This window comes from Pongo abelii, chromosome 4, assembly GCF_028885655.2.
Source record: "Pongo abelii isolate AG06213 chromosome 4, NHGRI_mPonAbe1-v2.0_pri, whole genome shotgun sequence".
In the NCBI taxonomy this organism is placed as follows: Eukaryota; Metazoa; Chordata; class Mammalia; order Primates; family Hominidae; genus Pongo; species Pongo abelii.
The window spans coordinates 88,343,402-88,369,022 of record NC_071989.2 but is presented as its reverse complement, the minus strand read 5'-3'; the positions used below and the strand labels follow the sequence as shown (position 1 = coordinate 88,369,022).

The window sequence follows — 25,621 nt, the reverse complement described above, 5'->3', positions numbered from 1 at the left end:
CCATCACTTTAGAAAATTAGGGTAGTTATTTATTATTCTCCGATGAACCTTGAAAGTAAACAGCTGTAAACAGAAGAACATTCTTTAATTATGGTCCTGAACTCTACTGATTCCAAAGAATATGACTTTGCTCAGGAAGCCTTTTAAAATGCATTTCAAATTATACCCATATGGCAAAGTCAGAGTTTAGAACTTTTATTTCATAGGCAGAAAGCTTTTTTCTTTAAATTATACTAACTGAAAATGCTCTTTAAAAAAGATCAGAAGCATATATGGTAAAAGAAAATAAGACAAAGCTGAGAGGTAGATATATTGGTGAAGGTTGTATTATTCTTTGATTTATGGGCTTTTCTGTATGATTGAAGTATTTCAGTGAAAAAAGAAAAATAAAAAAGCATTACAAAGAATAGCAATGCATTAATTCAGGAGGCAATTAAGAAAGATCTTCAGGATACTGTGATCTGTGCAGATTCACAGTGGCTCTGGATAGGAAGAAATACCACATGCTCCCCATCTGGGCTTGAGTATCATCTCTGCTCTCCGTTCAGTAGCTAGAGCACAACAGGGGATGCCATGGGTCCCCAGTCAGAGAAGCCAGGTTGAGGCTTTGGTCCTGCCACTTACTTACTAGCTATGTGATTTGGGACAAATGGAACAGACCTTCTCTAAATATCACTTTCCTCATCTATGAAACAGGAACAATAATATCTACCTCATAGGTACTGTTGACAGGATCAAACAAATAACACTTAGGAGAGCGTCTATAAGTATTGTGGTTGTGGTGGTGGTGGTGGTGTTGGTGGTTGCCACTGCTGTTAATGCTGTCATTATGATGATAAATCTTCAAGAAGAAAAGGTCAAGGTGTCTGGTCTTTTTTTGCTCCCCAACTGTTGTAACATACTGTTGCACTTTAATTTGTCAAGTTGCTGGATTAGAGGTGGGCCTTTTGCATTCAAAATCTGACTCCTGATGTTCTAACCCATCTCTGTCAAAACCCTATGGCCAAACAGATAAACTGCAATGAACCTTTCCCTAACTATCTTATCTGTTGATTCAATTTACATTACCGAACATGTGAAAGATGGTGTCACTGATTTACGCCTTGCTTGTTGCTTTAAAATTATATCATCTAGACTTCTATGCCAACATATTTATCAAAGCTTTATCTTCTGGAAAAACTCATTTAGGGAGATATTTCAGTTATTGTTGTAGATAGACTAACATGGTTTTTGGTAATTTCTCTTCATAACGCATATTTCATTCATTAGCTGTGGTACAGGACAAAAACAGATAAAGGAAAGAATGCCTGCAAAAAGAGAAAACATCCCCTAGAATCAACAATACTCAAATCTAAAGTACAGCTTCTGGTAGCATTAAAAAAAAAAAGATGGTATTAGAATGAAAGAAATCCATGCCTGTGCCTTCAACATCTGATGATGTGGCAATGGATAATAAACATTTTATTTTTAAGTTAAAATAATAAATTACTGGGAGGCCAAGGCAGGTGGATCACTTGAGTTCGAGACCAGCCTGGCCAAATGGTGAAACACCATCTCTACTAAAATACAAAAAAAATCAGCCATCTGTGGTGGCAGGTGCCTGTAATCCCAGCTACTTGGGAGGCTGAGGCAGGAGAATCATTTGAACCCGGGAGGTGGAGGTCGCAGTAGGCCGGGATTGCACCACTACACTCCAGCCTGGCTGACAAAAAGAGACTCCGTATTTAAAAAATAATAATAATAATAATAAATAAATAAATAATATATATATATTTGTATTATTATATATTTTTTGTATATATGTATATTATTTATGTAATAAATTAACAATCATTCACACATTATGTCAAAATTTCCCTTCATCCTTAAAACGGAATTCCTGTACACTATTACCAGCTACTGGTCCCTCTTCTACCATCTTAGGCAAATGTACCATTTTAATCTCATCTTTGTGCAACTTATTGATAACAGTACTAATAAATATTCCACAAAGGATACTACTCACAGCTGTATATACTTCCCTAATACCTTGTCTTTAAATGAGTCCTCTCTTGGAGATTAGTGTCTAACCAAGGAGAAAAGGCAGAGTCCCAATGTGGTTCTCTAAATTTGTTTTTGATTAATTTATTTTCATCAATTCATGATCTGGGTTACAAAAAAAAAAGATGTAAAGAATTATAATAATTATGTGCCAGGGAAGGCATTAAGAATAAAGAAATGTGGAGCTCAGTGAGGTAGAAAATGAAATTGCAGCTTCTTAAAAGAAATGTCAGGCATAGCATTCATCATGAAGTAAAAGCAACTAAATTAATCTTACAATTGAAGGTTCCTCAACTTTTCTTCCATGTGTCCCCTGTGCTATAAAAATAAAGCAATAATTTACAAAACAAGAAAACAAATGTGTAAAAATAAGATACCCTTTTGAAAAACATTTTAAAATCAACGATAAAGAGTTAAAAATAATGATCTCCTTGGTTAAAAGTTCCATAAGAAACGGCAGGGCACAGTGGCTCATGCCTGTAATCCCAGCACTTTGGGAGGCTGAAGTGGGTGAATCACCTGAGGTCAGGAGTTTCAGACCAGCCTGGTCAACAGGGTGAAACCCCATCTCTACTAAAAATACAAAAATTAGCCGGGGGTGGTAGTGCCTGCCTGTGGTCCCAGCTACTCGGGAGGCTGAGGCACAAGAATCCCTTGAATCAAGGAGGTGGAGGTTGCAGTGAGCTGAGATCATACCACTACACTCCAGCCTAGGTGACAGAGCAAGACTACATCCCCTCCAAAAAAAAAAAAAGTTCCATAAGAAAAAATAAATAAAAAGAATTGCTTTTAATTTCAAGAATGTGGCTACTACAAGCCCAGTAGCATATAGATATACAGGTGTCATCATAATGCATTGCAAGAAAAAAATTTATTTTAAACCTACCTTCCAACCTTTACCCAATCAGTTGGTATACAAGATACAGCAGAGTTCTTTATTTCTATCATAAACTAAAACAAATACAAATAAACAGAGATTTAGATAAGTAACCATTATATATTTTAAAGCTTTCCCCAAATTGTGGTATAACAATTTATTATATATTGTTAAACACTCAAGATAAGTCCAGTATTGTTTTTCAGACTGTATATATGTCAATACAGACAAATATTATTAATTAAGCGTTCACTACTTGGGACAAAGTACAATTTGTATTGCATAAAACATTTGTAATACTTGGGCTTTCATGTTTCTAATATTGTTATATGTATACTCTGAATGATGGCTTTTTCATTAACCACCTCTTTCATTTATTAATACTCACTTATCTTAAGAATTCTATTACTCATAAAAGATTGAATTTCTAAGTAGATAAAATTTTAAAATATTCAATTACTAGATGTTACACCGGTCTGAGATATGATCCTCCCCTATTCTGAACAGAGAGGATTTTTAGATAGTTTTTATCCAAGGAACCGAAATCCTCTAAAAGTATCTTCACAGGAAAGCACTGACTTCCCTAACTATAAAGAGAAGAAAGTATTTCTTCCCATATGAGAGTTTTAAGTTTTCACTTATATGAACCATAGTATCTTTTTTTTACTTTTGTGGGTACATGGTAGTTGTATATATTTATTGGTTACATGAGATAGTTTGATACAGACATACAATGCATAATAATCACATCAGGGTAAATGGGGTATCCATCACCTCAAGCATTTATCTTTTGTGCTACAAATAATCCAGTTACACTCTTTTATTTAAAAATGTACAATTAAATTATTATTGATTATAATTACCGTGTTATGAATACTAGGTTTTATTCATTCTTTCTGGTTTTTTTGTATCCATTAACCATCCCCTCATCCCCTCCACCCCCACTATCACTACCAGTTTCTGGTAACCATCATTCTATTCTGTATCTCCGTCAGTACAATTGTTTTAATTTTTAGCTCCCACGAGTAAGTGACAACATGCAAAGTCTGTCTTTCTGCACCTGGCTTATTTCCCTTAACATAATGACCTCCATAATCCATCCATGTTGTTGCAAATGACAGGATCTCATTCTTTTTTATGGCTGAATAGTACTCCATTGTGAATACGTACTACAGTTTCTTTACCCATTTGTCTGTTGATGGACACTTAGTTTGTTTCCAAATCTTAGCTGCTGTGAATAGTGCTGCAATCAACACTGCAGTGCAGATATCTCCTTAATATACGAATTTCCTTTCTTTGGGATACACACCTAGCAGTGGGATTGCTGGATCACATGGTAGCTCTATTTTTTTTTTTTGAGGGGCCTCCAAACTGTTCGCCACAGTGGTAGTGGCAGTATTAATTCACATTCCCACCAACAGTGTACGAGAGTTCCCTTTTCTCCACATCCTCATCAATGTTTGTTATTGCCTGTCTTTTGGATAAAAGCCATTTTAACTGGGGTGAGATAATATCTCCTGTCATTTTAATTTACATTCATAATATATTTATAGATCCAACTGTGCTCTGCAAATAAGGTTGTCTGAAATCAGCCAGGAAGCAAGTGAAGTTCTATCACACCATTCATTTTTAGCCTTAGTTATATATTATCTCTTCTCAGTGTGCTTGCATTCCTGTATTATTACAACCAAATTCAGGCCGGGCGCGATGGCTCACACCTGTAATCCCAGCACTTTGGGAGGGTGAGGCGGACAGATTACCTGAGGTCAGGAGTTTAAGACCAGCCTGGCCAACGTGGTGAAACCCCATCTCTACTAATAACACAAAAATTAGCCAGGCGTGGTGGCAGGCACTTGTAATCCCAGCTACTCGGGAAGCTGAGGCAGGAGAATCACTTGAATCCAGGAGGTGGAGGTTGCAGTGAGCCGAGATTGCGCCACTGCACTCCAGCCTGGACAACAGAGCAAGACTCTGTCTTAATAAAAAACAAAAACAAAAACAAAAAAACTAATTCAATGATTCATTTACATAAATTTCTAAAAACCCATTTTGAGCAGAATGGAACCCAGGAGCTGTGTGGTTGTAATTTTGAGAGAGCTATGAGAACTTTTTCACATTTATCAGTTTTATTATATGCACATAACTTCAGGTATTTATAATGTTCATATTAATAACAGTATCAACATGGTTCTTGAGTTTATTTTTCCCATTAATAGAAACACTGTAGCTTTTACATTAATTATATTAAGAATTAGTGGCTAATCTAAAAAATTTCATCCTTAGAAAACTGTTTTGGACTAGTGATGCCCTCATGTATAGACAATTAATACAGTTTCAAATCTGCCACACCCACTTAAATAGTTAAGAGTGAAGAGTCTAACAAGCATCCTTTGGCTACAAAAAATAACTTCTGAAAAACCACAAAAAATATCATTAATGGGAAAGATAAAATCACTTTTAAACTGTGCTAAATAATTCTGCTGTTTTAAAGTGTTCTACCAAAAGAAATATTGGCCTTTTTATAAAATAATTCTGGAAAGAGCTATGCTAAAGGCAAACAGCAAAATTCAGGAACAGACTGATTGGATCACTGATACTTGGGAAGGACACATCCAGATACATAATGACTAACACAGAGCTCCACAGGAGTTACTGGCTAAGGGATGGTGGACATTTTGAACAAGGAGCACCTTGGGAACAGTTTGGACCACAACTATTCAATCTGTAAGTATCAAAAGTTCTATTCTAGGACCACAATCACTACAGCGGGCCACCATACACAGAGCCAATACAGTGCCAATGCAGGGGGGAAAACAGCGAGAGTCAGGAAGGCACAAGTTAAACCCCTCTGGTCACATCCTCAGACAGGGTCTGGTCCTTGGACTGATCCTGAGGGTCCCTTTTCCTCACTCAGCAGTCCTCGGAGTTTCAGCCTGGGTTCCTCCTCAGAGTTGTCATCTGCTAGCTTTTCTTCTCTTCTATACTGACGATGAGATACAACATTTTTTCTCTAGTTATTCTTTTTTTCAAACATTCTAAGAATGAACAGGTAGGCCTTTGGTTTAAGAGTTTTATTACTAAAGAAAAGAAAACTAACATAGAAAAATAGCATACATTCCAGTAATCTTAGAAAGCTCTCATAGCAACTTTTCCTGCTCTACAGTTCCTGACTTTGTTTATTAGGTGTTCATGTGGGTAGTCTGCCTTGATTCATTATAAGCAATCTCTCATATTCTTCTCCTGGGACCCAATTCTTAGTTAAATGTCAGATATTATTACTCAATCTATATAGCCTGTGGTATCACTGGGCTGGCAACATTGCTAGGCTTGCCGAAATTCTTACTCACTCCAGAAACTGCTGTTTTCTCCAGCACCCCACTTAACCCATTCCTCCACTCCCCCACTTTCATTCTCTTAATAATTTAAGGATTTTTTACTATATTTTAAATCTAAGTAAAAAGTACTCAGATTTAACAGATTATTTTCCACATTTTAAACACAGTAAACAGGTATTTGGATACGCTGCATGCTGTCAATTAATAAAACCCTTTCTAAAGATTTTTTTCCAATATTTTTCTTTTTCCCTTAGTAATAATAATAATACTTATCAGTACTGCCCCCAATGTAAATATTGTCCTATTTCCATTCCATATTTCATTCAAGGTTAACAGATAATTGGTCTATATTCATAAAATATGATAGAGACTGTAACAGAAGCAGTAAACTATGTAATCTTCTGCTTTCATTACATAGATACATACTTTCATACATACACACATACATTCATACATACATTCATTACATAATACATAATAATGTATGTACATTATTACATAAAAATATAAAGTTTCTGCTTTCATTAATTTCTTCTAAGCCAATATTTACACAGTCAGAGACAATAAGGCATCATACAATAAGGCTTTAGTATTCTAATGAGTATATAAAAGCTGGGAACAGAGGTGAAAAATGAATGTTGTCAAAATAACACTGGATTAACAGACTGGCACACTTATCTAATTTTAGTAAAAATAACAAGATCCACATACCATCACATGGATCACATGGGGCTGCTATAATGGGTCTTTTAAGGTTATTACAAAAGCCATATGTATAGAAATAAAATGTCAGAACAGAAAGGCATAAAGAAGCACCAATAAATGTAAAATAAGGGTTTTCCACCCTGCCTCCCTCACTTCTCAAAGATAATCATATTTGATGGAGTCTGTTCCTAGTCCTGTAAGTACCTCTAAATAATTTGAGAATAGCATTAGTCCTTTTTTTTTTTTGAGACAGGGTTTCTCTCTGTTGCCCAGGCTGGAGTACAGTGGCACGATCACGGGTCACAGCAACTTCAGCCTGTCAGACTCAAGTGATTCTCTACCTTAGTCTCCCGAGTAGCAGGGAGCATAGACACATTCCACTATGCCTGGCTAATTTTATATTTTAGGGATGGTGTCTCACTATGTTGCCCAAGCAGGTCTTGAACTCTGGAGCTCAAGTGATCCTCCTGCCTTGGCCTCCCAAAGTGTTGGGATTACAGGTGTGAGCCACTGTAGTCTTTTTTAAAACAGAATTTGATTAAAACAATTTTGAATATTTAGAATTCCTTGGGTGTTCCAATGAATAGAATTATTAATTTTCAAAAGGTTTTATGAAAGTAATTTTGTATTAACATTCTACTAAAATCCTAGAGAAGATTATTAAAAACCAACAAGAATCCATCCTACTATTAATAATGAAGAAACTTTGTTCCTCAAATTCATCAACTTAACCTAGTAAAGATAAAGGACAACTGATCTTCCTAATAATTTTTAATATGAATTAGTTGGTCTCCATGCTGTACTTTTTCTTAAACCTCAATGCCACACTCATAATGAATAACCAGTCTACTATCTCTTATGAATTCCTGACAATTTTCTCTCATTTTTACTCAAAAACTGCCAAATGAATCCAGGACTGTCTTTCCAAGACTTAAACTTTATTTTATTTTGAATACTATGAGCTCTAAAATATCTAGATTTTGTCAGATAAAATCCATGGTGTTGAGAATCTTTGTGTTAATATTTGGAATTAATAAATGGAATGAAATACTGATATTAATATAATAGAAAGACTAGAGTCTGGAAGAAGTGGGCTGGATTTGTGCTTTGGACCTTGGGTAACTTATCCAACTACTCCAAACCTTGGTTTTCTTTCCAACAAAACTGGAATGACACTTTTTGGCATTGTTACAAGAATTAAATAATATATGTAGGCACCTACCACCGTTCTAGACTTTAACAAGTACTTGATAAATGGTAACCGTATTATTACTATTGTTATTATATGAGCAGTATAAGCATAGCACTTTATGATTAAAAAGCACTTTCATGTATTTTAACTTAATTGGTCTCCATAATAGTCTTACAACAGAGGTAACTCTTCCATGGTCATATAGCATGTAAATGGTAGAACTGGCACTTACACTTAGCTTTCTCCACTGTAAAAAAAAAAAAAAAAAATGTAGTAGGAAAGGCAGCCACTTTTCTACTACATATCTTTTATTAAAGTAACTAAAGCAGTGTTGATCATCTGATTTTAAACCAATAGCCAGAATAGTGGCCTTTAGGCCAGTTTTCACTTTGCAAGGTCATGACTGCGTAGCAAAAACAAGAGTTACAATTAAATATTTGGTATTTGTCTGTTCAGACAATAAACAGAAGTATAAATATTGTCAAATCATTTTTCTGTTATATAGAGCTCCATGTGGCACTGTGAATGTCTGCTGAGTATAATATCTTAATAATTTTAGTTCAGAAGACAGGTTGACTTAATGGGTAAATCTATGAAATAACACAGGACTAATAAACATTTTAATGAACGTTCTCAATTAATGTAGAGCTTCTTATTTCAAATAACTATACATTCAACAATCTTTTGGCAAAACACATAAAACAATGTAAATGTTTAAAAATTTGATTTGAAATTAAGTTCTTCCCCACCAGAAAAATATCTGTTTTTTAAAAATCCTGAATAAAATGCTCATTCTATAGAAGTTAACCATAAGTTTTCTAATTTGGTATTTTAATAAAACAGAATTTCTCAAACTCCCTCAGTTTGAATCTTCATATTTTATTAAACGTAAGATACAGGAGTAGCATGCCTCAAGACTCAGAATAGGACTGAAAAGCACAACCATATTTAAAAGGCATACTTCTTCCTTTTCTGGTTCTCATTCAGACATTACTATCAAACTTTAAACAGAAGTACACACCCCCAAGAAACATATTCTAAACAGTACCATAATTTTATGGAAGACTCACTAACTGTAGTTTTTCACTCTAGACTTGTGTTTTTTAGCAGCTATACTCTTAACTTTAGGAGGAAGCCCCACCGCTTAATCACTGTATGAGCCAATCAACACAGGCTTTGTATCATTTCATCATCTGCAAGGTAGGGATCAAAGACTAACTTCTCTTTCCTGGATTTAGAACAAATGAATTTTATAAGTTGCTATTCATAGTAACTGAGACTTTCTATAATATAATTTCAACAGATAACGCTAATACACATATAACATTAAGCTGCATTACTGTCACAAGAGACTAATAAAACACCATCATTAAAATAACTTATCAAAACAAGTTATTACAACATATTTCCAAGGAACAAAACAAAAAATTTGAAAAGATAATACATATCCTATCCTCAGATTTTTATTTACATTTTAAAATAGCTTTTCTACTATAAGAAAACTAATAGAAAATAAAAGTAAGTTTGACATTACCTCCTGTCCTGATACTGTCACATATTGTGCAGAAGGATTTTTTAGTATTTTTCGTATTTCTTGCAAATGCATTTGGATCTCGTCAATAACACCTTGAATTTCATCCTTCCTCTTTTTTATTAAAGGGAAGTCAGAAAGGTCTTTAAATAATTCAGTTTTATCCCCAACTCTAAAAAATCAAAAAATGCAAATACATATTCGAAGTTTATTAATTACAGCAGTTATCGCTTATTTTTCATAGTGTGATGAAAGAGGAAAGCACTAGAAGTCAGAAAAATGTGGTTCCAATTGTCACTAAGCACTCATGGGTTTGTTTTTTAACTTCTCTGAGGATGGTCAAAATTACCCTAAAATCATTTCTGCTTTTTAAGTTCATGATTCCCATGGTAAAACCAAGAGATAAATTATTTGTTGTTTGCCTATGCAGAAAACAAAGACAAATGTAAATGTCAAATCCTATTTCATTTATATAGAATGTTTTGTGCAATACGTTATAAAATAACTACCTTTTAAAGGATAACTTTGCTTTTACAGATTCTAAATATAAAGACATCTCTGGAAATATAGGAAATGAGTACAAGATATCTGACACTGATTTTGGGGTTAATAAACTACTAATGCTTGGCTCTGCCTGTGTTTTACCTTTCCATCATCTGATATGTGGGGGAGTATTGTATCTGTCCTAGATGGTAAACTGCCTAAATTTTAGATAGCAAGTATTCCAGCTGTAATGTAACACTTTTAGGGTCCAATCACATTTCTAATTATATATGTACTCATGCAAATTCTATTATTATTCTAGTAAAGATTAAGAATCCACAAATAAATGGCAAATGCACTGAACTATACTGACTGGTGAAAAGGAAGAATTCAGGGTCTGGTACTTACTTGGCAGCTTGTTCATTGAGTATCTTTAAGTAATGCTCCACTGGACTGAGGAGTTCAGGAATTTCTAAAATAACGGTCCGGAGCAAGTCTGACTGAATGTGGGAATTAACAGCAGGTATTATTGCTTGAAATTCTGACTTTAGGTGATATAAAGTTTTGACAATCAAGAAGAACTCTTGGGTAGAACACTGAAAATAAAAATATTTTTTATGAAATAGCATAAGATACATGAAAATGAAGTTTCATTCGTGACTTTTAAAAGTTAGAATCAGAATTGAGGAAAGTGTAAATTTTCTATTAACTAGTTAGTTGAAATAAAATATCACTGATATTTTCTAAATGAGGTTAAATACTATCTAATATTTTAAAGGTATAAAGGAAATAATTTTAGCCAAGGAAAACAAAGCCAATACTTGTTTAGTATTTTTTCATTTTAAAATAACAAAAACCATATAGCAAAAATAGGTTAAACAAGTTAAAAAATGTGAAGGATAATATCTGTAAGACATAACAGACACAAGGCAAAATTCTCCCAAACATAATAGGCTCTTACAAATTGACATGAAAAAGATGAATAATCCAAAGAACAATGGCTAAACAAACTGAATATGCAGCTCATAGAAAGAGAACAGCAAGTATGTATACGATTATCTTCATATATAATTAAAGACAAGCAAATTAGAAATACAGGATAGCATTTTTCACTTATCAGAACGTCAAAGATTTAAAAGCTTCACAATAACCATGTAACAGGATGTAAAAGAAGAAAAGACACTTTTATATACTATTAGCAGAGGACTAACCTTTTTGAAAAACAACTTGGCATGTCTTCATAATAAAAAAGTGCATATAACCCTTTGAATAAGCATCACTTTAAATAATTTATCTAAAAATAGACTAACAAATAGTGAAAAATATGTGTCTGAATATTCATAGTATTGCTGCTTATAATTTAAAAAGATGAATAAGAAATAAATGTCCATCAATTGGGATCTTATTGGGAAAAACTCATGCAGTGTAGTACTACGAAACAGCTAAAAGAAAATTAAGATCTGTTTGTATCAGTATAGAACTCCATAATTTCAACATACATTGAATATATATAGTATGTTTATATCATATACCATATATGTATATATTTTTATGTATCTACATGGTAACACTTTCTTTGTATTCTTTAAATGATATACACTATTCTATATAAATAAAAAATCTAAATATCAATAAAAATTTTAGGAGGTAACACATGTGACTTACTCTGGTTACCTCTGGGTAGTAGGTATGGAGGGGTGGCAGAGGGAGACTTTTTACCCTTTACTGCATACCCTTGCATACTACTGTAGTTTTTTTTTTTTTAACATGAACATGAATAATTTTTACATCGTAGCTTCTGGTAAACAGAGTGGGTTAAACACATGCATCTAATTTCTCTCCATCTTGAAACGACAGTTAAGAGATTGTTTAAAAAGGCATAAAACCAGCCAGATGTAGTGACTCACGCCTGTAATCCCAGAACTTTGGGAGGCTGAGGCAGGCAGATCACGAGGTCAGGAGTTCGAGACCAGCCCTACCAACACGGTGAAACCCCATCTCTACTAAAAATACAAAAATTAGCCGGGTGTGGTGGCGCTCGCCTGTGATCCCAGCGACTCAGGTGGCTGAGGCAGGAGAATCGCTTGAACCCGGAAGGCGGAGATTGCAGTAAGCCAAGATCGTGCCACTGCACTCCTGCCTGGGCAACAGAGCAAGACTCCGTCTCAAAAAAAAAAAAAAAAGGAAGAAAACACACTAGAAAAGAAGACAACAGCAATAATATGTTAGAAGCTATAAAGTAAACAGATAAATAGTAATTGACTCAAAAGACTCAAGGTACCTGAATTTTAAACTGTCCTTAAGGAAAACTGAGACACAATTTACATCAAGAATCCAAAAAGACTTGTGCACCAATATGGATTCTGCCCTGTTAGGGAACTTCTAAAAATATTAGTAATATCTTCCATGAAACAGAAGATACTACAACCATGAAACAAGATGCTACTTTTAAAAAGAAAAAACATTTGGAGAACAAGAAAACAAAAATTCTTGGAAATTAAAGCATAATAGTAGAAATGAAAAATTCTACAGAAGAGGAAGTAAAGATAATGAAATCATCTAAAACCTAGAATTTTATACCAATCCAAACTACCAATCAAATGTGAAGGTAGTAACAACAACAACAACAACAACAAAAAAAACACTTTCAGACATGAATGTTTCAAAAGATTTACTTCTAACATGCTTTCTCAGGAAGGTTCTAGAGGATACACTCCACCAAAATGAAGAAATAAACCAAGAGGAAGACATGGAATACAGAAAATAAAAGATTCAACTCAAGGGAAGTAAAGGGAATCTAAGATAGTACTATACAACAGATACGGGGACAACCAGTCTAGACTGGATCAAGTTAGAAGGCTCTAGAAGACAGCTCAGGAAAATAAAACTGACAGAATGTTGGCTGAAAAGAACTGTCTTGAGATGAGAAAACAATTTAGGGGTAAAGTAATAAGGCACATAATAGACAGTATATATGAAATAGATTAAGGCTAAAAACATATTCAAAAAGGTAATTACTAACCACAAAGGGTGAAGTAAATTATGCAAAAAAATAAGAAGTTAGGTCCAACTGAGCAAATGTTGAATTCTAAGTGTATCATGACGCAACTTTTCTCCAGAAAGACCCCCTCCCCACCCCCATACAGGAAGCTGGACTGTTTACATAAATGTGAAACCTGGAAGCTTTTTGGCCACTAGTCAATTAACGATACCTTTTAACAAAAGTAAAGAACCAAACATAAACATTTTCAATATAATTTTGAATATTAACCTCATGATTATTGTAATCCCAAGAAAATGATTAATTTTCCAAGCTGAGACACAATGTAAAGTTAAGTCAGCAGCAGAAGCAAGGTGAAAACCAGTAGTGCTTTACAATCATGTTGAAAGCCAGAGGCAGCAGGTTGTTCTCAAGTTTCTTAAGCAAAAGAACTCAAAAGAAGCTGCAAGAAAGCTGAGGATGGGTAAGTGGCTGCTCCTGAAGTCACTCTCCAGGAGTTCAGCCCTACTTCTGGCAGCAGCTGTCTCACTGGGAGAGCTTGAGCACAGACCCACAAGTATGGAGGCAGGGCCTCACTGGACACAGGATGAGAAGGACCCCAGCTTAAGTGCCACACTGAACATGCGGCTTTGGGCTTATTCCTGCTTAGCTAAAAAAAGATTTTCACCTAGGAAATTCTGAAAACACTGTCCTCAACATTTGCCAAGTGCGATTATCCTTTAAATGTATTCACCAACCTCGGCAGTTACTTAAGAATTTCTTACAAAACAGTTCTTGAGCAAAGTTAGTATGGGTTCCTGTAACTAGCACTATTTACAGGATTTGAATTTAACATTTTGCCATCAAAAGAAATGTTTATTTTAGGCTAAGCACAGTGGCTCACACCTGTAAGCTCAGCACACTGGGAGTCCAAGGTGGGAGGATCTCTTGAACCCAGGAGTTGGAGACCAGCCTGGGCAACATGGCAACACCTTGTCTCTACAAAAAATGCAAAAAAAAAAAAATAGCTGGGCATGGTGGCATGTGCCTGTTGTCCCAACTACTCAGAAGGCTGGAGGCTGAAGCTGTAGTGAGCTGTGGTCGCACTACTGCATTCCAGCATGGGTGACACAGTGAGATCTTGTTTCAAAAAAAAAAAAAAGGAAGAAGAAGAAGAGAAATGTCTATTTTATACCAGAATCAGCTCACTTGAGATCCTCTATCATTATCACCATAAAAACACCTATTGGTACATATTCCAGGGCACGTTCCACAAAACCATACAGCCTATGCTAACCACTTCCCACAACATCCAGCGTTCCTTCTCATTTTATGAATTTCACATAATTGGCACAATCTGTACCCAGGACATCACCCACTATGTGGTGTACACAGTAGAAGCTTATTTAGAGTAATCTAATAATAAAGAACAGACATATGTTTGATGGTGTGTTCATAGAGCCAGCCAACTAATCTATAAAACATTGGTTTAAAGCATTCAGCTTTCCTGAAGTTGGTTTGTTACCAGATCATTTCTACTCTTCACCCTTCAAACTAATCTTTAGGTACATTCTTGTGTAAACAAACACTGAAACAGCAATAAGGAATGGCTTCCAAGTGAGTTATAAGTTCCTTTAGTAAAATATATTTTGAAATTCCAAAATAAGTCATTCTTGCACTGCATACTGGCCACTTTTTAAATGAATTAGATTCTGACTTTACTAGAGTTTTGAAACTTTTATAAATACACAAACCCTGTGCAATACAAACATCAAAGTAAAGTTTACAAAAAGGCAGGAAGGTGGAATAGAAATCACAGCCCCATGAACTGATGCTGCCATCTTGATGCCATGGACACTTTGACTTTGTGCATTTGAGTAGCCACTGAAAGATTTTCAGCTTTGCTTCTGTTTTCAAATCTCTGACATCTGTCAGTGAATCCTTTGAAGTAGTTAAGGCAAGGTGCCTGGAGATCTGTTGTTTAAAGAAGGTTAATATGCATCAATTTTCAGGCTCTGAGCCAAGGATACAAAACAACAAATGGTTTGACACCCACATTGCGACTTCAAAAAGGTCTACCATAAAACTTGCGACTATCAGCACAGCTTCTGCTATTGCCAGCAAAACAATAACATGGTGTACCCAATAATGACTCAATAGGCTCCCCTGACTCCATCACCAACTCATATATCTTTCTCCCCATGATCAGTATTTCCAATTCTGGCTTGTGCATTGTTTTCAAATTTAGCTGAAGCATGTAAAACAGTTACGTAAGTCCTCTTGGGCACCTCAAGTATTCTTAGAAGCAGTACTTATCATTCTAGTAAAACTCTGTGGGGGTAAAGGGGGATGAAAAATATAGAAACACTTATGAAAAATTGGTCACAACTAAAATTTAGGCATATTGGCTGGGCGCAGTGGCTCATGCCTGTAATCCCAGCACTTTGGGAGGCCGAGGCGGGTGGATCACCTGAGGTCAGGAGTTGATACCAGCCTGGCCAATGTGGTGAAACCCCATCTCTGCTAAAAATACGAAAATTAGCCGGGCATAGTGGCGGGTGCCTGTAACCCCAGCTACTCAGGAGGCTGAGACAGAAGAATCGATTAAACCTGGGAGGTAGAGGTTGCAGTGAGCCGAGATCACGTCATTGCACTCCAGCCTGGGTGACGAGAGTAAAACTCTGTCTCAAAAATAAAATAACATAACATAACATAACATAACATAACATAACATAACATAACATAAAATAAAATAAAATAAAATAAAAATTTAGGCACATAAAAATGGTTTTACAGTAAAATTATTAAATTGGCAAGGAGTTACATTTGGAGGAAAAATAAAATTTGCTTATGAAAAGTGGCAACCAGAAAAAAAAATTGGCAGTCAAGATAACTACATCAAACATGATAGCGTCCAAAAGACACAGCCAATGAAAACACAGTCAAGAATCCTGGGTCTAAATACAGATTCTGTTACTAGCAAGTTACTAAATCTCTGAGCATCATCATATTAGCCAAGGTAATTCAAGTGGTTGCAGCATTTTATATATATACATATATATATATACACATACACATATATAGCATTAGATATAATTTCTTATTAGTAAGAAGGTAATAAAAATAGTAACTTCTCAATGTCATAAAGTTTTGATAAGGAACAAAGAGTATAAGGTATGTGAATGACTTCTGCAAAAAGTAAAACACCATAAAGAGTTTATAGTGTTCTTTATCATTTAAAAATATTAACAATTTTTTTAATTTTAGGCATATTTTGAAGATAACCTAAATTATTTCCCTAACCATGGAAAATGACTCATTTTTGCTATGACTCAAGCTGTAAAGCTTAAGTGATAAAAATCAAAATAATCCTTTACTCACCTTCAATATCCAAGCTTGTTTGCATACTAATTACCACCACAGATGTTATACTAGCAGATTTTTCCTTAGTTTAAGAAATAATAAGTTGTTCTAAGATCAAAAGAAATAAGGTTTTTTTTCTAAAATAACAAGTCTACATAAATTTCCTATTTTGATAATAGTCTGTACTTTCAGGATGAAACAGGAGAATACCCCATATTATAATAGAAGGGCCTCTATGTTGCTGTAGATAAGTCACATGAGAAAACTTTATTTTCTACAATGGAAAAATTGGAATAACTCTAATTTGTACTATTAAAATTTCTGAGGATTCAGCTACTCTTGCATGCTATTTGTAAGATTTTACAAAATAAAATAATAATAGAGCTCTCAAAAGTTTTCTTTTAATATACAGTGTCCTCAAGCTGAAGAACACTGTCAGCTTTAACAGATTTCTATCACACTTACTTTTTTGTGATAAATGCTACAGAGTCCTCTCTCTATATCGGGCAATTTACGTAGATGATTTTCTATCTGACCAAACACACTAGATTCTGAATGGAGAACTTCAGATACAGCATCAAGCCGGGCATTTATTTCCCTGTGAAAAAAGAGTAATAGCAATAATGAGATATGTTAGGAATTCAGAATGTAGACATTTCCCACTCTAATGCCCAGGAATGTGACACAGCCACTTATTAGGCACAAAGGAAACTCCTCCTTCATATTGAGACAGTCAGGTGGGAAGGGCTCCCTGACAAAACTCCAATGGGCGTATGCATTGCGAGGAGGGTGCACTGGGGTGGAGACACAGAAGTTCATGCCTTTGGCAGCAGGGAGGAGCTTGGCCCCTCCTCCTCCTGGGTGGAACCTGGGATTACAGTCTGTGAGGCAGGAAGCATACTAGTAAGATTCTTGCTCTGTCTTGGTGGAGAGTCCTTGTTTCCCTTTTTATTGCTTTTTGCCCAATAAATTCCATTTTTCTCCTCCTTCGAATTGTCTGCGGGCCTAATTTTACATGGCTGTGTGATGAGGATCACCCTCCCCCAACCCCTCTGTCTTTAGCTGAACTAAGGAAAAGGTCCTACAACAATATATCTGGTCCTTCCATGCCTCTTATCTGAATCAAAGAGCAGGTATCATACAAGGAAATTCACTAGCTGGGTTTGACAAAGACAGGCTCACCAAGCAAACACAAAGACTACATTTCCCAGTCTCCCCTGTAGTTAGGTATGGCCATGTACCTGAGTTCTGAAGCATGGGTGGGAATGATGTAAGCCACCTCTAGCCCTGGCCCATAAAAACTTCCTGAATAAGCTTTCACATTCACCTAATCCCCTTTGCCAGCTAGGCAAGCTTGTGAGCCTCATGGTAACTCCATCAGCCTGAGCCCACAGTGGAGCAGAAAATCCACCATTCCCGGATCTGTTACCAATTGAACTTATATTAGCAAGAAATAAACTTCTAATGTATTTAAGCCACTTAGATGGAGAATTTGTTTGCTGATAGCTTGCATTACCTTGGCTAATATAATAGTTAAACAATGACCAACAAGACAACCTAGTGGTGGTGGTGATGGCTGAACTGACCAACTGTTTGAATGAATTGAATTAAACATATTGACCCTGACCAGAGATTGGGGAGTAGCAATAGAAAGTGCAGAGGATATGACATTCAGATACATAGAGATCAGGGTTGCGGGATTTTACCAATGGCTACACCTTAAGTGATGACTCAACTTAAAACGGAAACCTGATGGACTAAATGTATCCTCAATGAGATGTGGTCCATGAAGTACCTATAAACATCAAAGGCCCACACTAGGTATAATGGCCATCTGTAGTATTAAAAACTAAGATAAGTAAACATGTCTGGTGAGTAGTAAGTCCTCAGTACGGATTTGAAGTGTTTGTAAATGAATGAATGAATAAATAAACAAGTGGATGAAAGAATGAACTGATGTTTTGGGGGAAAGGAGGCATCAGCCACTGAATAAACATGCTGTCTCTCAAAATTCTGTTGACATCATACACACTGATATGAAAAGCAAATCTTAGATCAGGATCCTGGCTAGATTACAATCAGACTGAGGACTTTCGATTTAGTGAGTGCTTTTGTCTTTATTATCCTTAACTACCTGTGAGATCATGCCTTTTCATAATACAGAGCTTCTACACTAACTTCAGGCCTCATTTTTGTTCCATTTTTCTCTGGCTCATACTCTTGCATGCAGAAAGACCATTTGTTAGTACGATGCAGGAGAGCAAGACAGAGCTTTGTACACACACGGGCTGGCTCTTCCATTCTCAGCAGGGTGGACTCTGTAATCCATCCACCACTCTCCACCTCTACAGCCACTACTATAGTCTAAGTCAAAATCATATTGAAACAGCCTCCTAACTTTCCTCCCCACTTCCGTCCCTTTTTCCAACTCATTCTCCACACTGCAGCCTGAGTGGCTTTCCTAAAGCCCAAATCTGTTCATGTCACACCTCTGCTTTAAACTCATCCGTGACTTGCCATTAATCTTAGGTTCAAATCCAGAATCTTTAATTGTCCTAAAAAACAACTGATGCCTGTTTAGCTCTCGGGTCTCCCCTGAGACCAAGTGTCCCTCTCTTCCTCCTACTCTAAGTTCCAGTCAGACTGTATATCTTTCAATGACTTAGTTACTCCAAGCTCTCTGACATGGAGGCTTTCTCATTTGCTGCTTACTTTGCCTAGAAGGTTATTTTCCTCTTCCCTACCACCCATCAGCTACACTTCGTCTGGCGAACTCCTACCCTCTCTTCCTCTGAAAGGCCTTTCTAGATTCACTAGACCAGACTTAATCCTTTTACTATCATTTCCCATACTACCGTCTTTTCTCTTCTCATAATGGTAATCATAATTGTATTTCTTCTTCAATGGGAATTTACTACTTCACTGTCTTTCCTACAAGACTATAAATTCAGTGAACACAGGTGTCATTTCTTATCCCTACATTTCAGGACAACAATTTGTGCTCAATAAACAGTTATTCGATTCAATTTCATTCTGAAGACTACATATAAAGTAAATCAAGATGAGCTGGAAAAAATAAATTTTCTTTGCAAAGGATTGTTGTGATAAAATAAACCAATGTTTTACTCTAACATTTACCCAAAATGTTATACAAATATAAAGTTTTACTTTAATAACTCACTCCTGCATAAATGAAAGATGACACCAATTGGAATAGACTAAGTTGATGCTACAGATGGTTTGAGGACTGATAAAATAATGCCATCTGTGAACGTATAAGACAGCCTACACAAATAGCTACTGTCTCAAAAATTAAAGGTTTTCTGAGATATAGAAAGATACGAGCAAAAGAGTTTAATAAAAATCTAAGTCATATTTATGAAGTCTACCAGAAGATTTTTTTAATAGATATAAAACTATAAATTTCTTAGAGACTTGAAAGGTTAGGCCAAGTTGGTTTGGAATCTGGGAAAACATAAAGGAAAAGGTTTTTATTCTAGCCTAGTGCCAACACAGGCAAAAGCAGTATGTTCACTATTAATCAGTTTGGTTTTAACCCAACCTTCTTTAAGGACTACCTCAGAGGTTACCAATTTGGGCTCAGAAGTCAGGTGGCCTTGATTCAAACCCAGGCTCTGCCATTTACCAATTATTTAGCCTTGCCCTAGTTTCTCCACCTATAAAATGAGAAGAGCAATGGGCCCTAACTCTTGGTGTTAGTACAAAAATTCAATGAAATAATACATGTCAGGTACTTAACACAGTACCTGCTACATCATGACAGCCACTCATAAATGTTTACTGTTACCACATCGTTACAAATTTTGTTTAGCAGACACCACAAAGAACAGCATGGAAGAGGGATAAATAGCACCCAAAATATGAGCTCAGAAATAACTATGTGTGGACAAACCTTAGGACATAGATATGTAAACAGGTATTTTGTGCAAAGTGAACAACAAGTGGGAATTATACAAGAAAAGCTAGTCCTGGGATCTTGAGTGCTAAACCTGACAAGTAGTAATGATCTGAAGTACTCGCTGTGCTGAGACTGGACAGTAGGTTGCATTGAGAAAGCACACTATAACTATTAATAATTATGGAGGTCTAAATGGTCAGGGAGAGAGTGAAAGGGTATGTGACACTGTTCACCACAAATTTCTCATCACTGCGGTTAGCTATAATTCCATCTTCAACTCCTATACGAAGATCACAATGGAAATAAGCAAGAATGACTACATTTTTAAAAATTAAACAATTCACATACCTTAGAATTGTTCTTTAATGTGCAGTAGTAACAAGACCTTCCAAATAATTGTAATAAAACAGTATGTCAGGCCACACAATAGAGAATTATTATCTTAGTGCAATTAATGAGAGATGGAGTGACAGCAACAGGAAACAAAACTGGAAGAAGCATCATCAATTGGATGATGATAAAGATATTATTCCAAGATGCCTGATAGTATTCTACGGTTGATCTTACTATACAACTTAAATTAACTGAAAGAAGGCACCTGAGTCATTTCATTCCATATACCAAACAAACAAAAAGATGAGGTCCTGGGGATGACAAAGATTCATCTTTACTACCAAAGATGAAAGGACTAAATGTGAGTGTCACTGGAGTCCTTCACATTTGAAGATAAACTAGGTGATGACATGAGTATCTACCGTGTGTGACTGTCACTCAGAAACACAGAGTGTGACCTATAGCTATCGTCAGTGATGGAGTCAGTACCTACTGGTTGCTACTGTGAAAATGCCTCTATAGTTCAAACTTAAGATAATTTTGTATAGTTAGATATATTGAATAAGATCTAGTATTTGAGAGTGCAACAGGGTGACTACAGCCAACAATTTATTGTACATTTAAAAGTAACTACAAGAGTACAATGGGAATATCTGTTAACACAAAGAAATGATAAATGCTTGGGGTGATGGATACCACATTTACCCTGATATGATTACTATACATTGTATGCCTGCAACCAATATCTCACATACCCTTAATATATAGACCTACTATGTACCCACCAATATAAAATGTTTTTAAAAAGTTATCTGGTGGGGGTGGGGAGCTGAAATACAAACTGCTGGGGGTGTATTTTTTGTTTGGTTTCGTTTTACTGAAAAGTTTGGCTTTAAAGACGACACAGAACGAGTAAATCAAATTCAGACATTAACACACTGTTCATGTGAAATGGCTAAACGAACTACCTAAATAATCTCCTGTCAGAAACATGAACCATAGGCCCTTTCCTAGGATCTAAGCATCATTAGACCTATATAGCTTCACTTTTCACATACACCATTCATTCTTACGTTCAATGAACAATTACTGAGTGCTTACAAAGTACTAATTGTACAAAGTGGTAGACATTAGGACTATAATTGTTAACAGAACTTTGCTAGTCTACAAATAATTTACACTCTAGTGATGAATAGTAAAACTTTTAAAAAGGCATTAATGATAACAATGTAATAAGATTATAACTGGGTTATGATCTAGGTACGATGGGAACACAAGCCAGGAGCATCTAACGAGCAAATGCAGTTTTAGGATCAGGGAGGATTTCCTGGGGGTAGCTGTTGAGTAAAAGATTAGCTATTGTCTATAAAAGATTAGTGGAAAATGCAGGGTGAAGGTTTGAAAATGTGACCGCAGGAGCTGGGATCCACGGCTAATAGTTTGGATGCACATAAGAACAGTGTCAGGAATACCAGTTAGAAAGCTGTTTCAAAAATCCAGAGAAGAAACACTGAAGGCCTGACACTGCCACCCTATGCTGCATTCTAGGTAATTTCTTCAGGTATTATCTTGCATTTCAGTTATTTCCTCTATTCTTGTTTAACCCATATCCTGCTTTGTTGTTGTTGTTTTCTTTTCTTTCTTTCTTTTTGGAGTATAAGATCCATTCTTATTTAAGTCATTCTTTTTTTAATTTCAACAATTTTTGTGGCAGAGATGGTTTTTGGTTACATGAATGAGTTCTTTAGTCCATTCAGTCTTAAAGAATTGTCTGGGGTTCCTTTTTAAATCAATCTGAGCCCTTTTGATAGTATTTATTTTCCATGCTCATATTTTTTATTCTATTTTGTATTTTTTTAACTTGGTGATTTATGTGAGTACCATTAGACTGTTTTAAATAAGTTTCACAGCTTGGAAATTGCCAGACCACACAGAGTATAAATTGAAACTGAAAATCTATGAGGGAGGGCCTGTGGTTAAGAATTCTTAGAAATGTCTTCCTCAGGTAAGAATAGGTCGAGACGTTATTTGTCACCTCTCTACTGAGACCATAGTCCTTTGAGTGTCTCACGTTACTATGGTATCTCTAACTTAAATGGACCCAAGACCCTGTCTCCTATCTCCCACAAGGCAATTGAACCCCAATCCTTTTGATTACCAAGATCTGCAGGAGCCCAGAGGGCAGCTGCAGCAGTCAATTCACTTCCATTTCCAGTTCCTTTTTCCATCTGTTCCCTCAGTTTTTCCCTTATGTTTTAAATACAGACTCAGAAATGTCCTAAAGGGATGTTTGTTATGCTTGATCCAGCATATCTAGTTATTTCACATAAGGAGATATCTTATGACATTAAAACCACAGAAAATGAAGTCTTCTTATGGCATTTTTGAAGAGCGATATTTGGAAAATCCTCATTAATAAAGGCATAAAGATGGAGAAAGATAAAGCAGGAAGGGCCAAAAAGGAAAGATATTTATCTCCTTCTCCTCATTCTCTCCAATATTCCTCTTCCTTAGCCCAAATGAAAGCTGCCATTTGCTGCAGGTCGTTTGTGCAGGTCTAGAGCTCACTGAAGGTCCGAATGTTGAACAAAGCAGAAGCCAGCCAAAAGTTCCTGGATGTTAGTTAATCCCTATGCACTGACAGTCGGGACAAACAGTTGGGTAAGAGGCACTTGGGTTCATTTTGTTCTTAGCAGCAGCAGTTCGTCCTTTAAACTCTCATTCAACCCGGCAGAGGAAAGGGGCACCAGGTCAGTCCCAACCAAACACAGCTCTCAATTACGCACCACCTGCTCCTCTCCCTTCCCATTTCCCAGCAGTAATGCATCCCTGGGGGCTGAGTAAACCAGAGTCACTGCAAGTGAACACTTGGTTGGTGGCTCATGGAACATGGGAAACCACAAACAATACAGAGGGCTTCCCAGTGTAGTTCATTTTAGAAGTTCCAGAGTTAAAAGTGACATTTGGTTTCATTAACACAAATTAAATATTAAGTGGAAGGAAATATGCAACATTCTATTACTTCATCATTTGGGCCAGGGTAACAAATTAGAAATACAACCATTAATACTCCAAACATATGGGTTTACCAAAACAAAAGCCATTTAATGTAGAGAACACTGACCACTAAAATGTACTTAGTGCATCAGAAAGTCATGCAAAAATGTAGTCAAAGATCTATTTCCTAACACAAACCATTTTCTATTCCCTTAATTATGTGATTTAAATGCCAAGAATTATCTTAGCATGCCTAATTTCCTAAAGCAGTTTTCTAAAAATCTAATTTGACTTATAAAGGTATTACTCATTTGCTCTAAATGTGGTATTGAGTTATAGAGTGAGTAACAGGTAAGTATTTGATTTTAGTACAAAAGCTTCCACTACTTGTATCTCTTCCTCCTTACTAGTAGATTATACCTTGACCAGATTAGATTAGAAATTCCCTGAGGCTGGGAACGCCACCTTGTCATTGAGACTGAATAATACAAAATTTAAAATAATTATCTTATACTACTAAGGGAAAACAGCCAAGTACAAAGTACTGGGTATATTATGGCTCCATCTATGTAATAAGGGAGGAAGAGATTTCATATATATATATGTGATTCATATATATATATATACATATATATAAAATTCATATATATATGAATCATATATATATGATTCATATATATATATAAAATTCATATTTGCTTTTTTAAACAAAAGGTTTCTGGAAGTATACATGACAAAGTAATAACCATGATTACCTAGTGGGATCTGAGCAGATGTGGGGCAGGAATGATAAGCAAACATTTTACTGTGTAACTTTTCACATTTTTAAACTTTTAAAGTATGTGAAGATATTGCCTGTTCAAAAGTTCAAATAATTTTTTAAATGCTAAGAAGAATGTACAATGGAATTGAAACAACAAAAACCATCTCTGGCAACAGACTGCTTAGGTATTCACTAAACATTTCTTCCTATTCCTTGAAAAACAAGCAGACATTTGCTACCCCCCGTGCAGTAAGGTGTGACCATCGGAATGCGTTCTTCTGCTTATAATCAGATTTAGGCAGAAGAGTATGTGCCAATGCAAGGCCTGCCTCACATAAAAGCCATAAACATACATCCTCTCTGTTCTTTCTCCTTCCACTGGCTGAATATCAGTTCTCAAGATGACGTTGGAAGCTACATGTTTAACACTGAAGAGACTCTGGGGTTCCTAACTGCCTATGTGATGACAGCCTCACCCCACCCCCGCAATCTGGAAAGGCCATGGATTGTTTATGCAAAGAAAAAAAAAGAAGAAATTAACTTTCACACCATTAGAGCCATTAGACTTTTTGGGGTCTCTGTGTTAACAGCTAGCTTCCCTAACCAATGCATTGCCTTTTGTGTTAACGAACACATTAGCATTTACTTAGTCAATCAGAACGTGAGATTGAGATTCCTCAATTCCCAGAACTAGTCAAGTTTAGAGCATAAATAAAAGGGACCACAAAAAAAATTCCTCAATTGTTCATGGTTATATTATTTTGAGAGTAGGCCCCCATAAAAGACTCTACCTACTCACCAGTAATCCTCGCAAAGTCTCCCTACATTCCTGACAGTAGCTACAGGCAAAAGAAAACATAGGCAAGTACCAGATTCAGGAAAAGAAATGACCTGGGCAGATCCTAGAAACTGACAGTGCAAGCACCCAGCCTTCCCCCTGCCATCCCTGGAAGCCTTGGTCATCTGATAGCTGTCTTCTGTATTTCTAATGCAAGATGTGCTGGAAAACAGATGCTCTCAAGTTCAACATGGGCTTTCTAGACAGATGTGCATGGGTCTCATTTTCACCTGATTATGATAGTAGTGAAGGTCGAATAGCAGTA

General features: G+C 36.0%; 1 protein-coding gene across 11 annotated transcripts in view; it reads right to left on the bottom strand.

The window, feature by feature from the left end:
* The window catches only part of MSH3 (mutS homolog 3), a 228,349-nt gene that overhangs the window by 97,435 nt on the left and 105,293 nt on the right, over positions 1–25,621 (bottom strand). For 7 of the 11 annotated variants that reach the window (XM_063723860.1, XM_054555021.2, XM_054555023.2 and 4 more), the window contains exons 13-17: positions 16,972–17,104; positions 10,572–10,759; positions 9,684–9,852; positions 8,382–8,396; positions 2,927–2,991 (exon numbers count right to left, since the gene is read on the bottom strand). In XM_063723860.1, the coding sequence (XP_063579930.1) occupies positions 2,927–2,991; positions 8,382–8,396; positions 9,684–9,852; positions 10,572–10,759; positions 16,972–17,104 (570 nt within the window). 11 annotated transcript variants of the gene reach the window in all.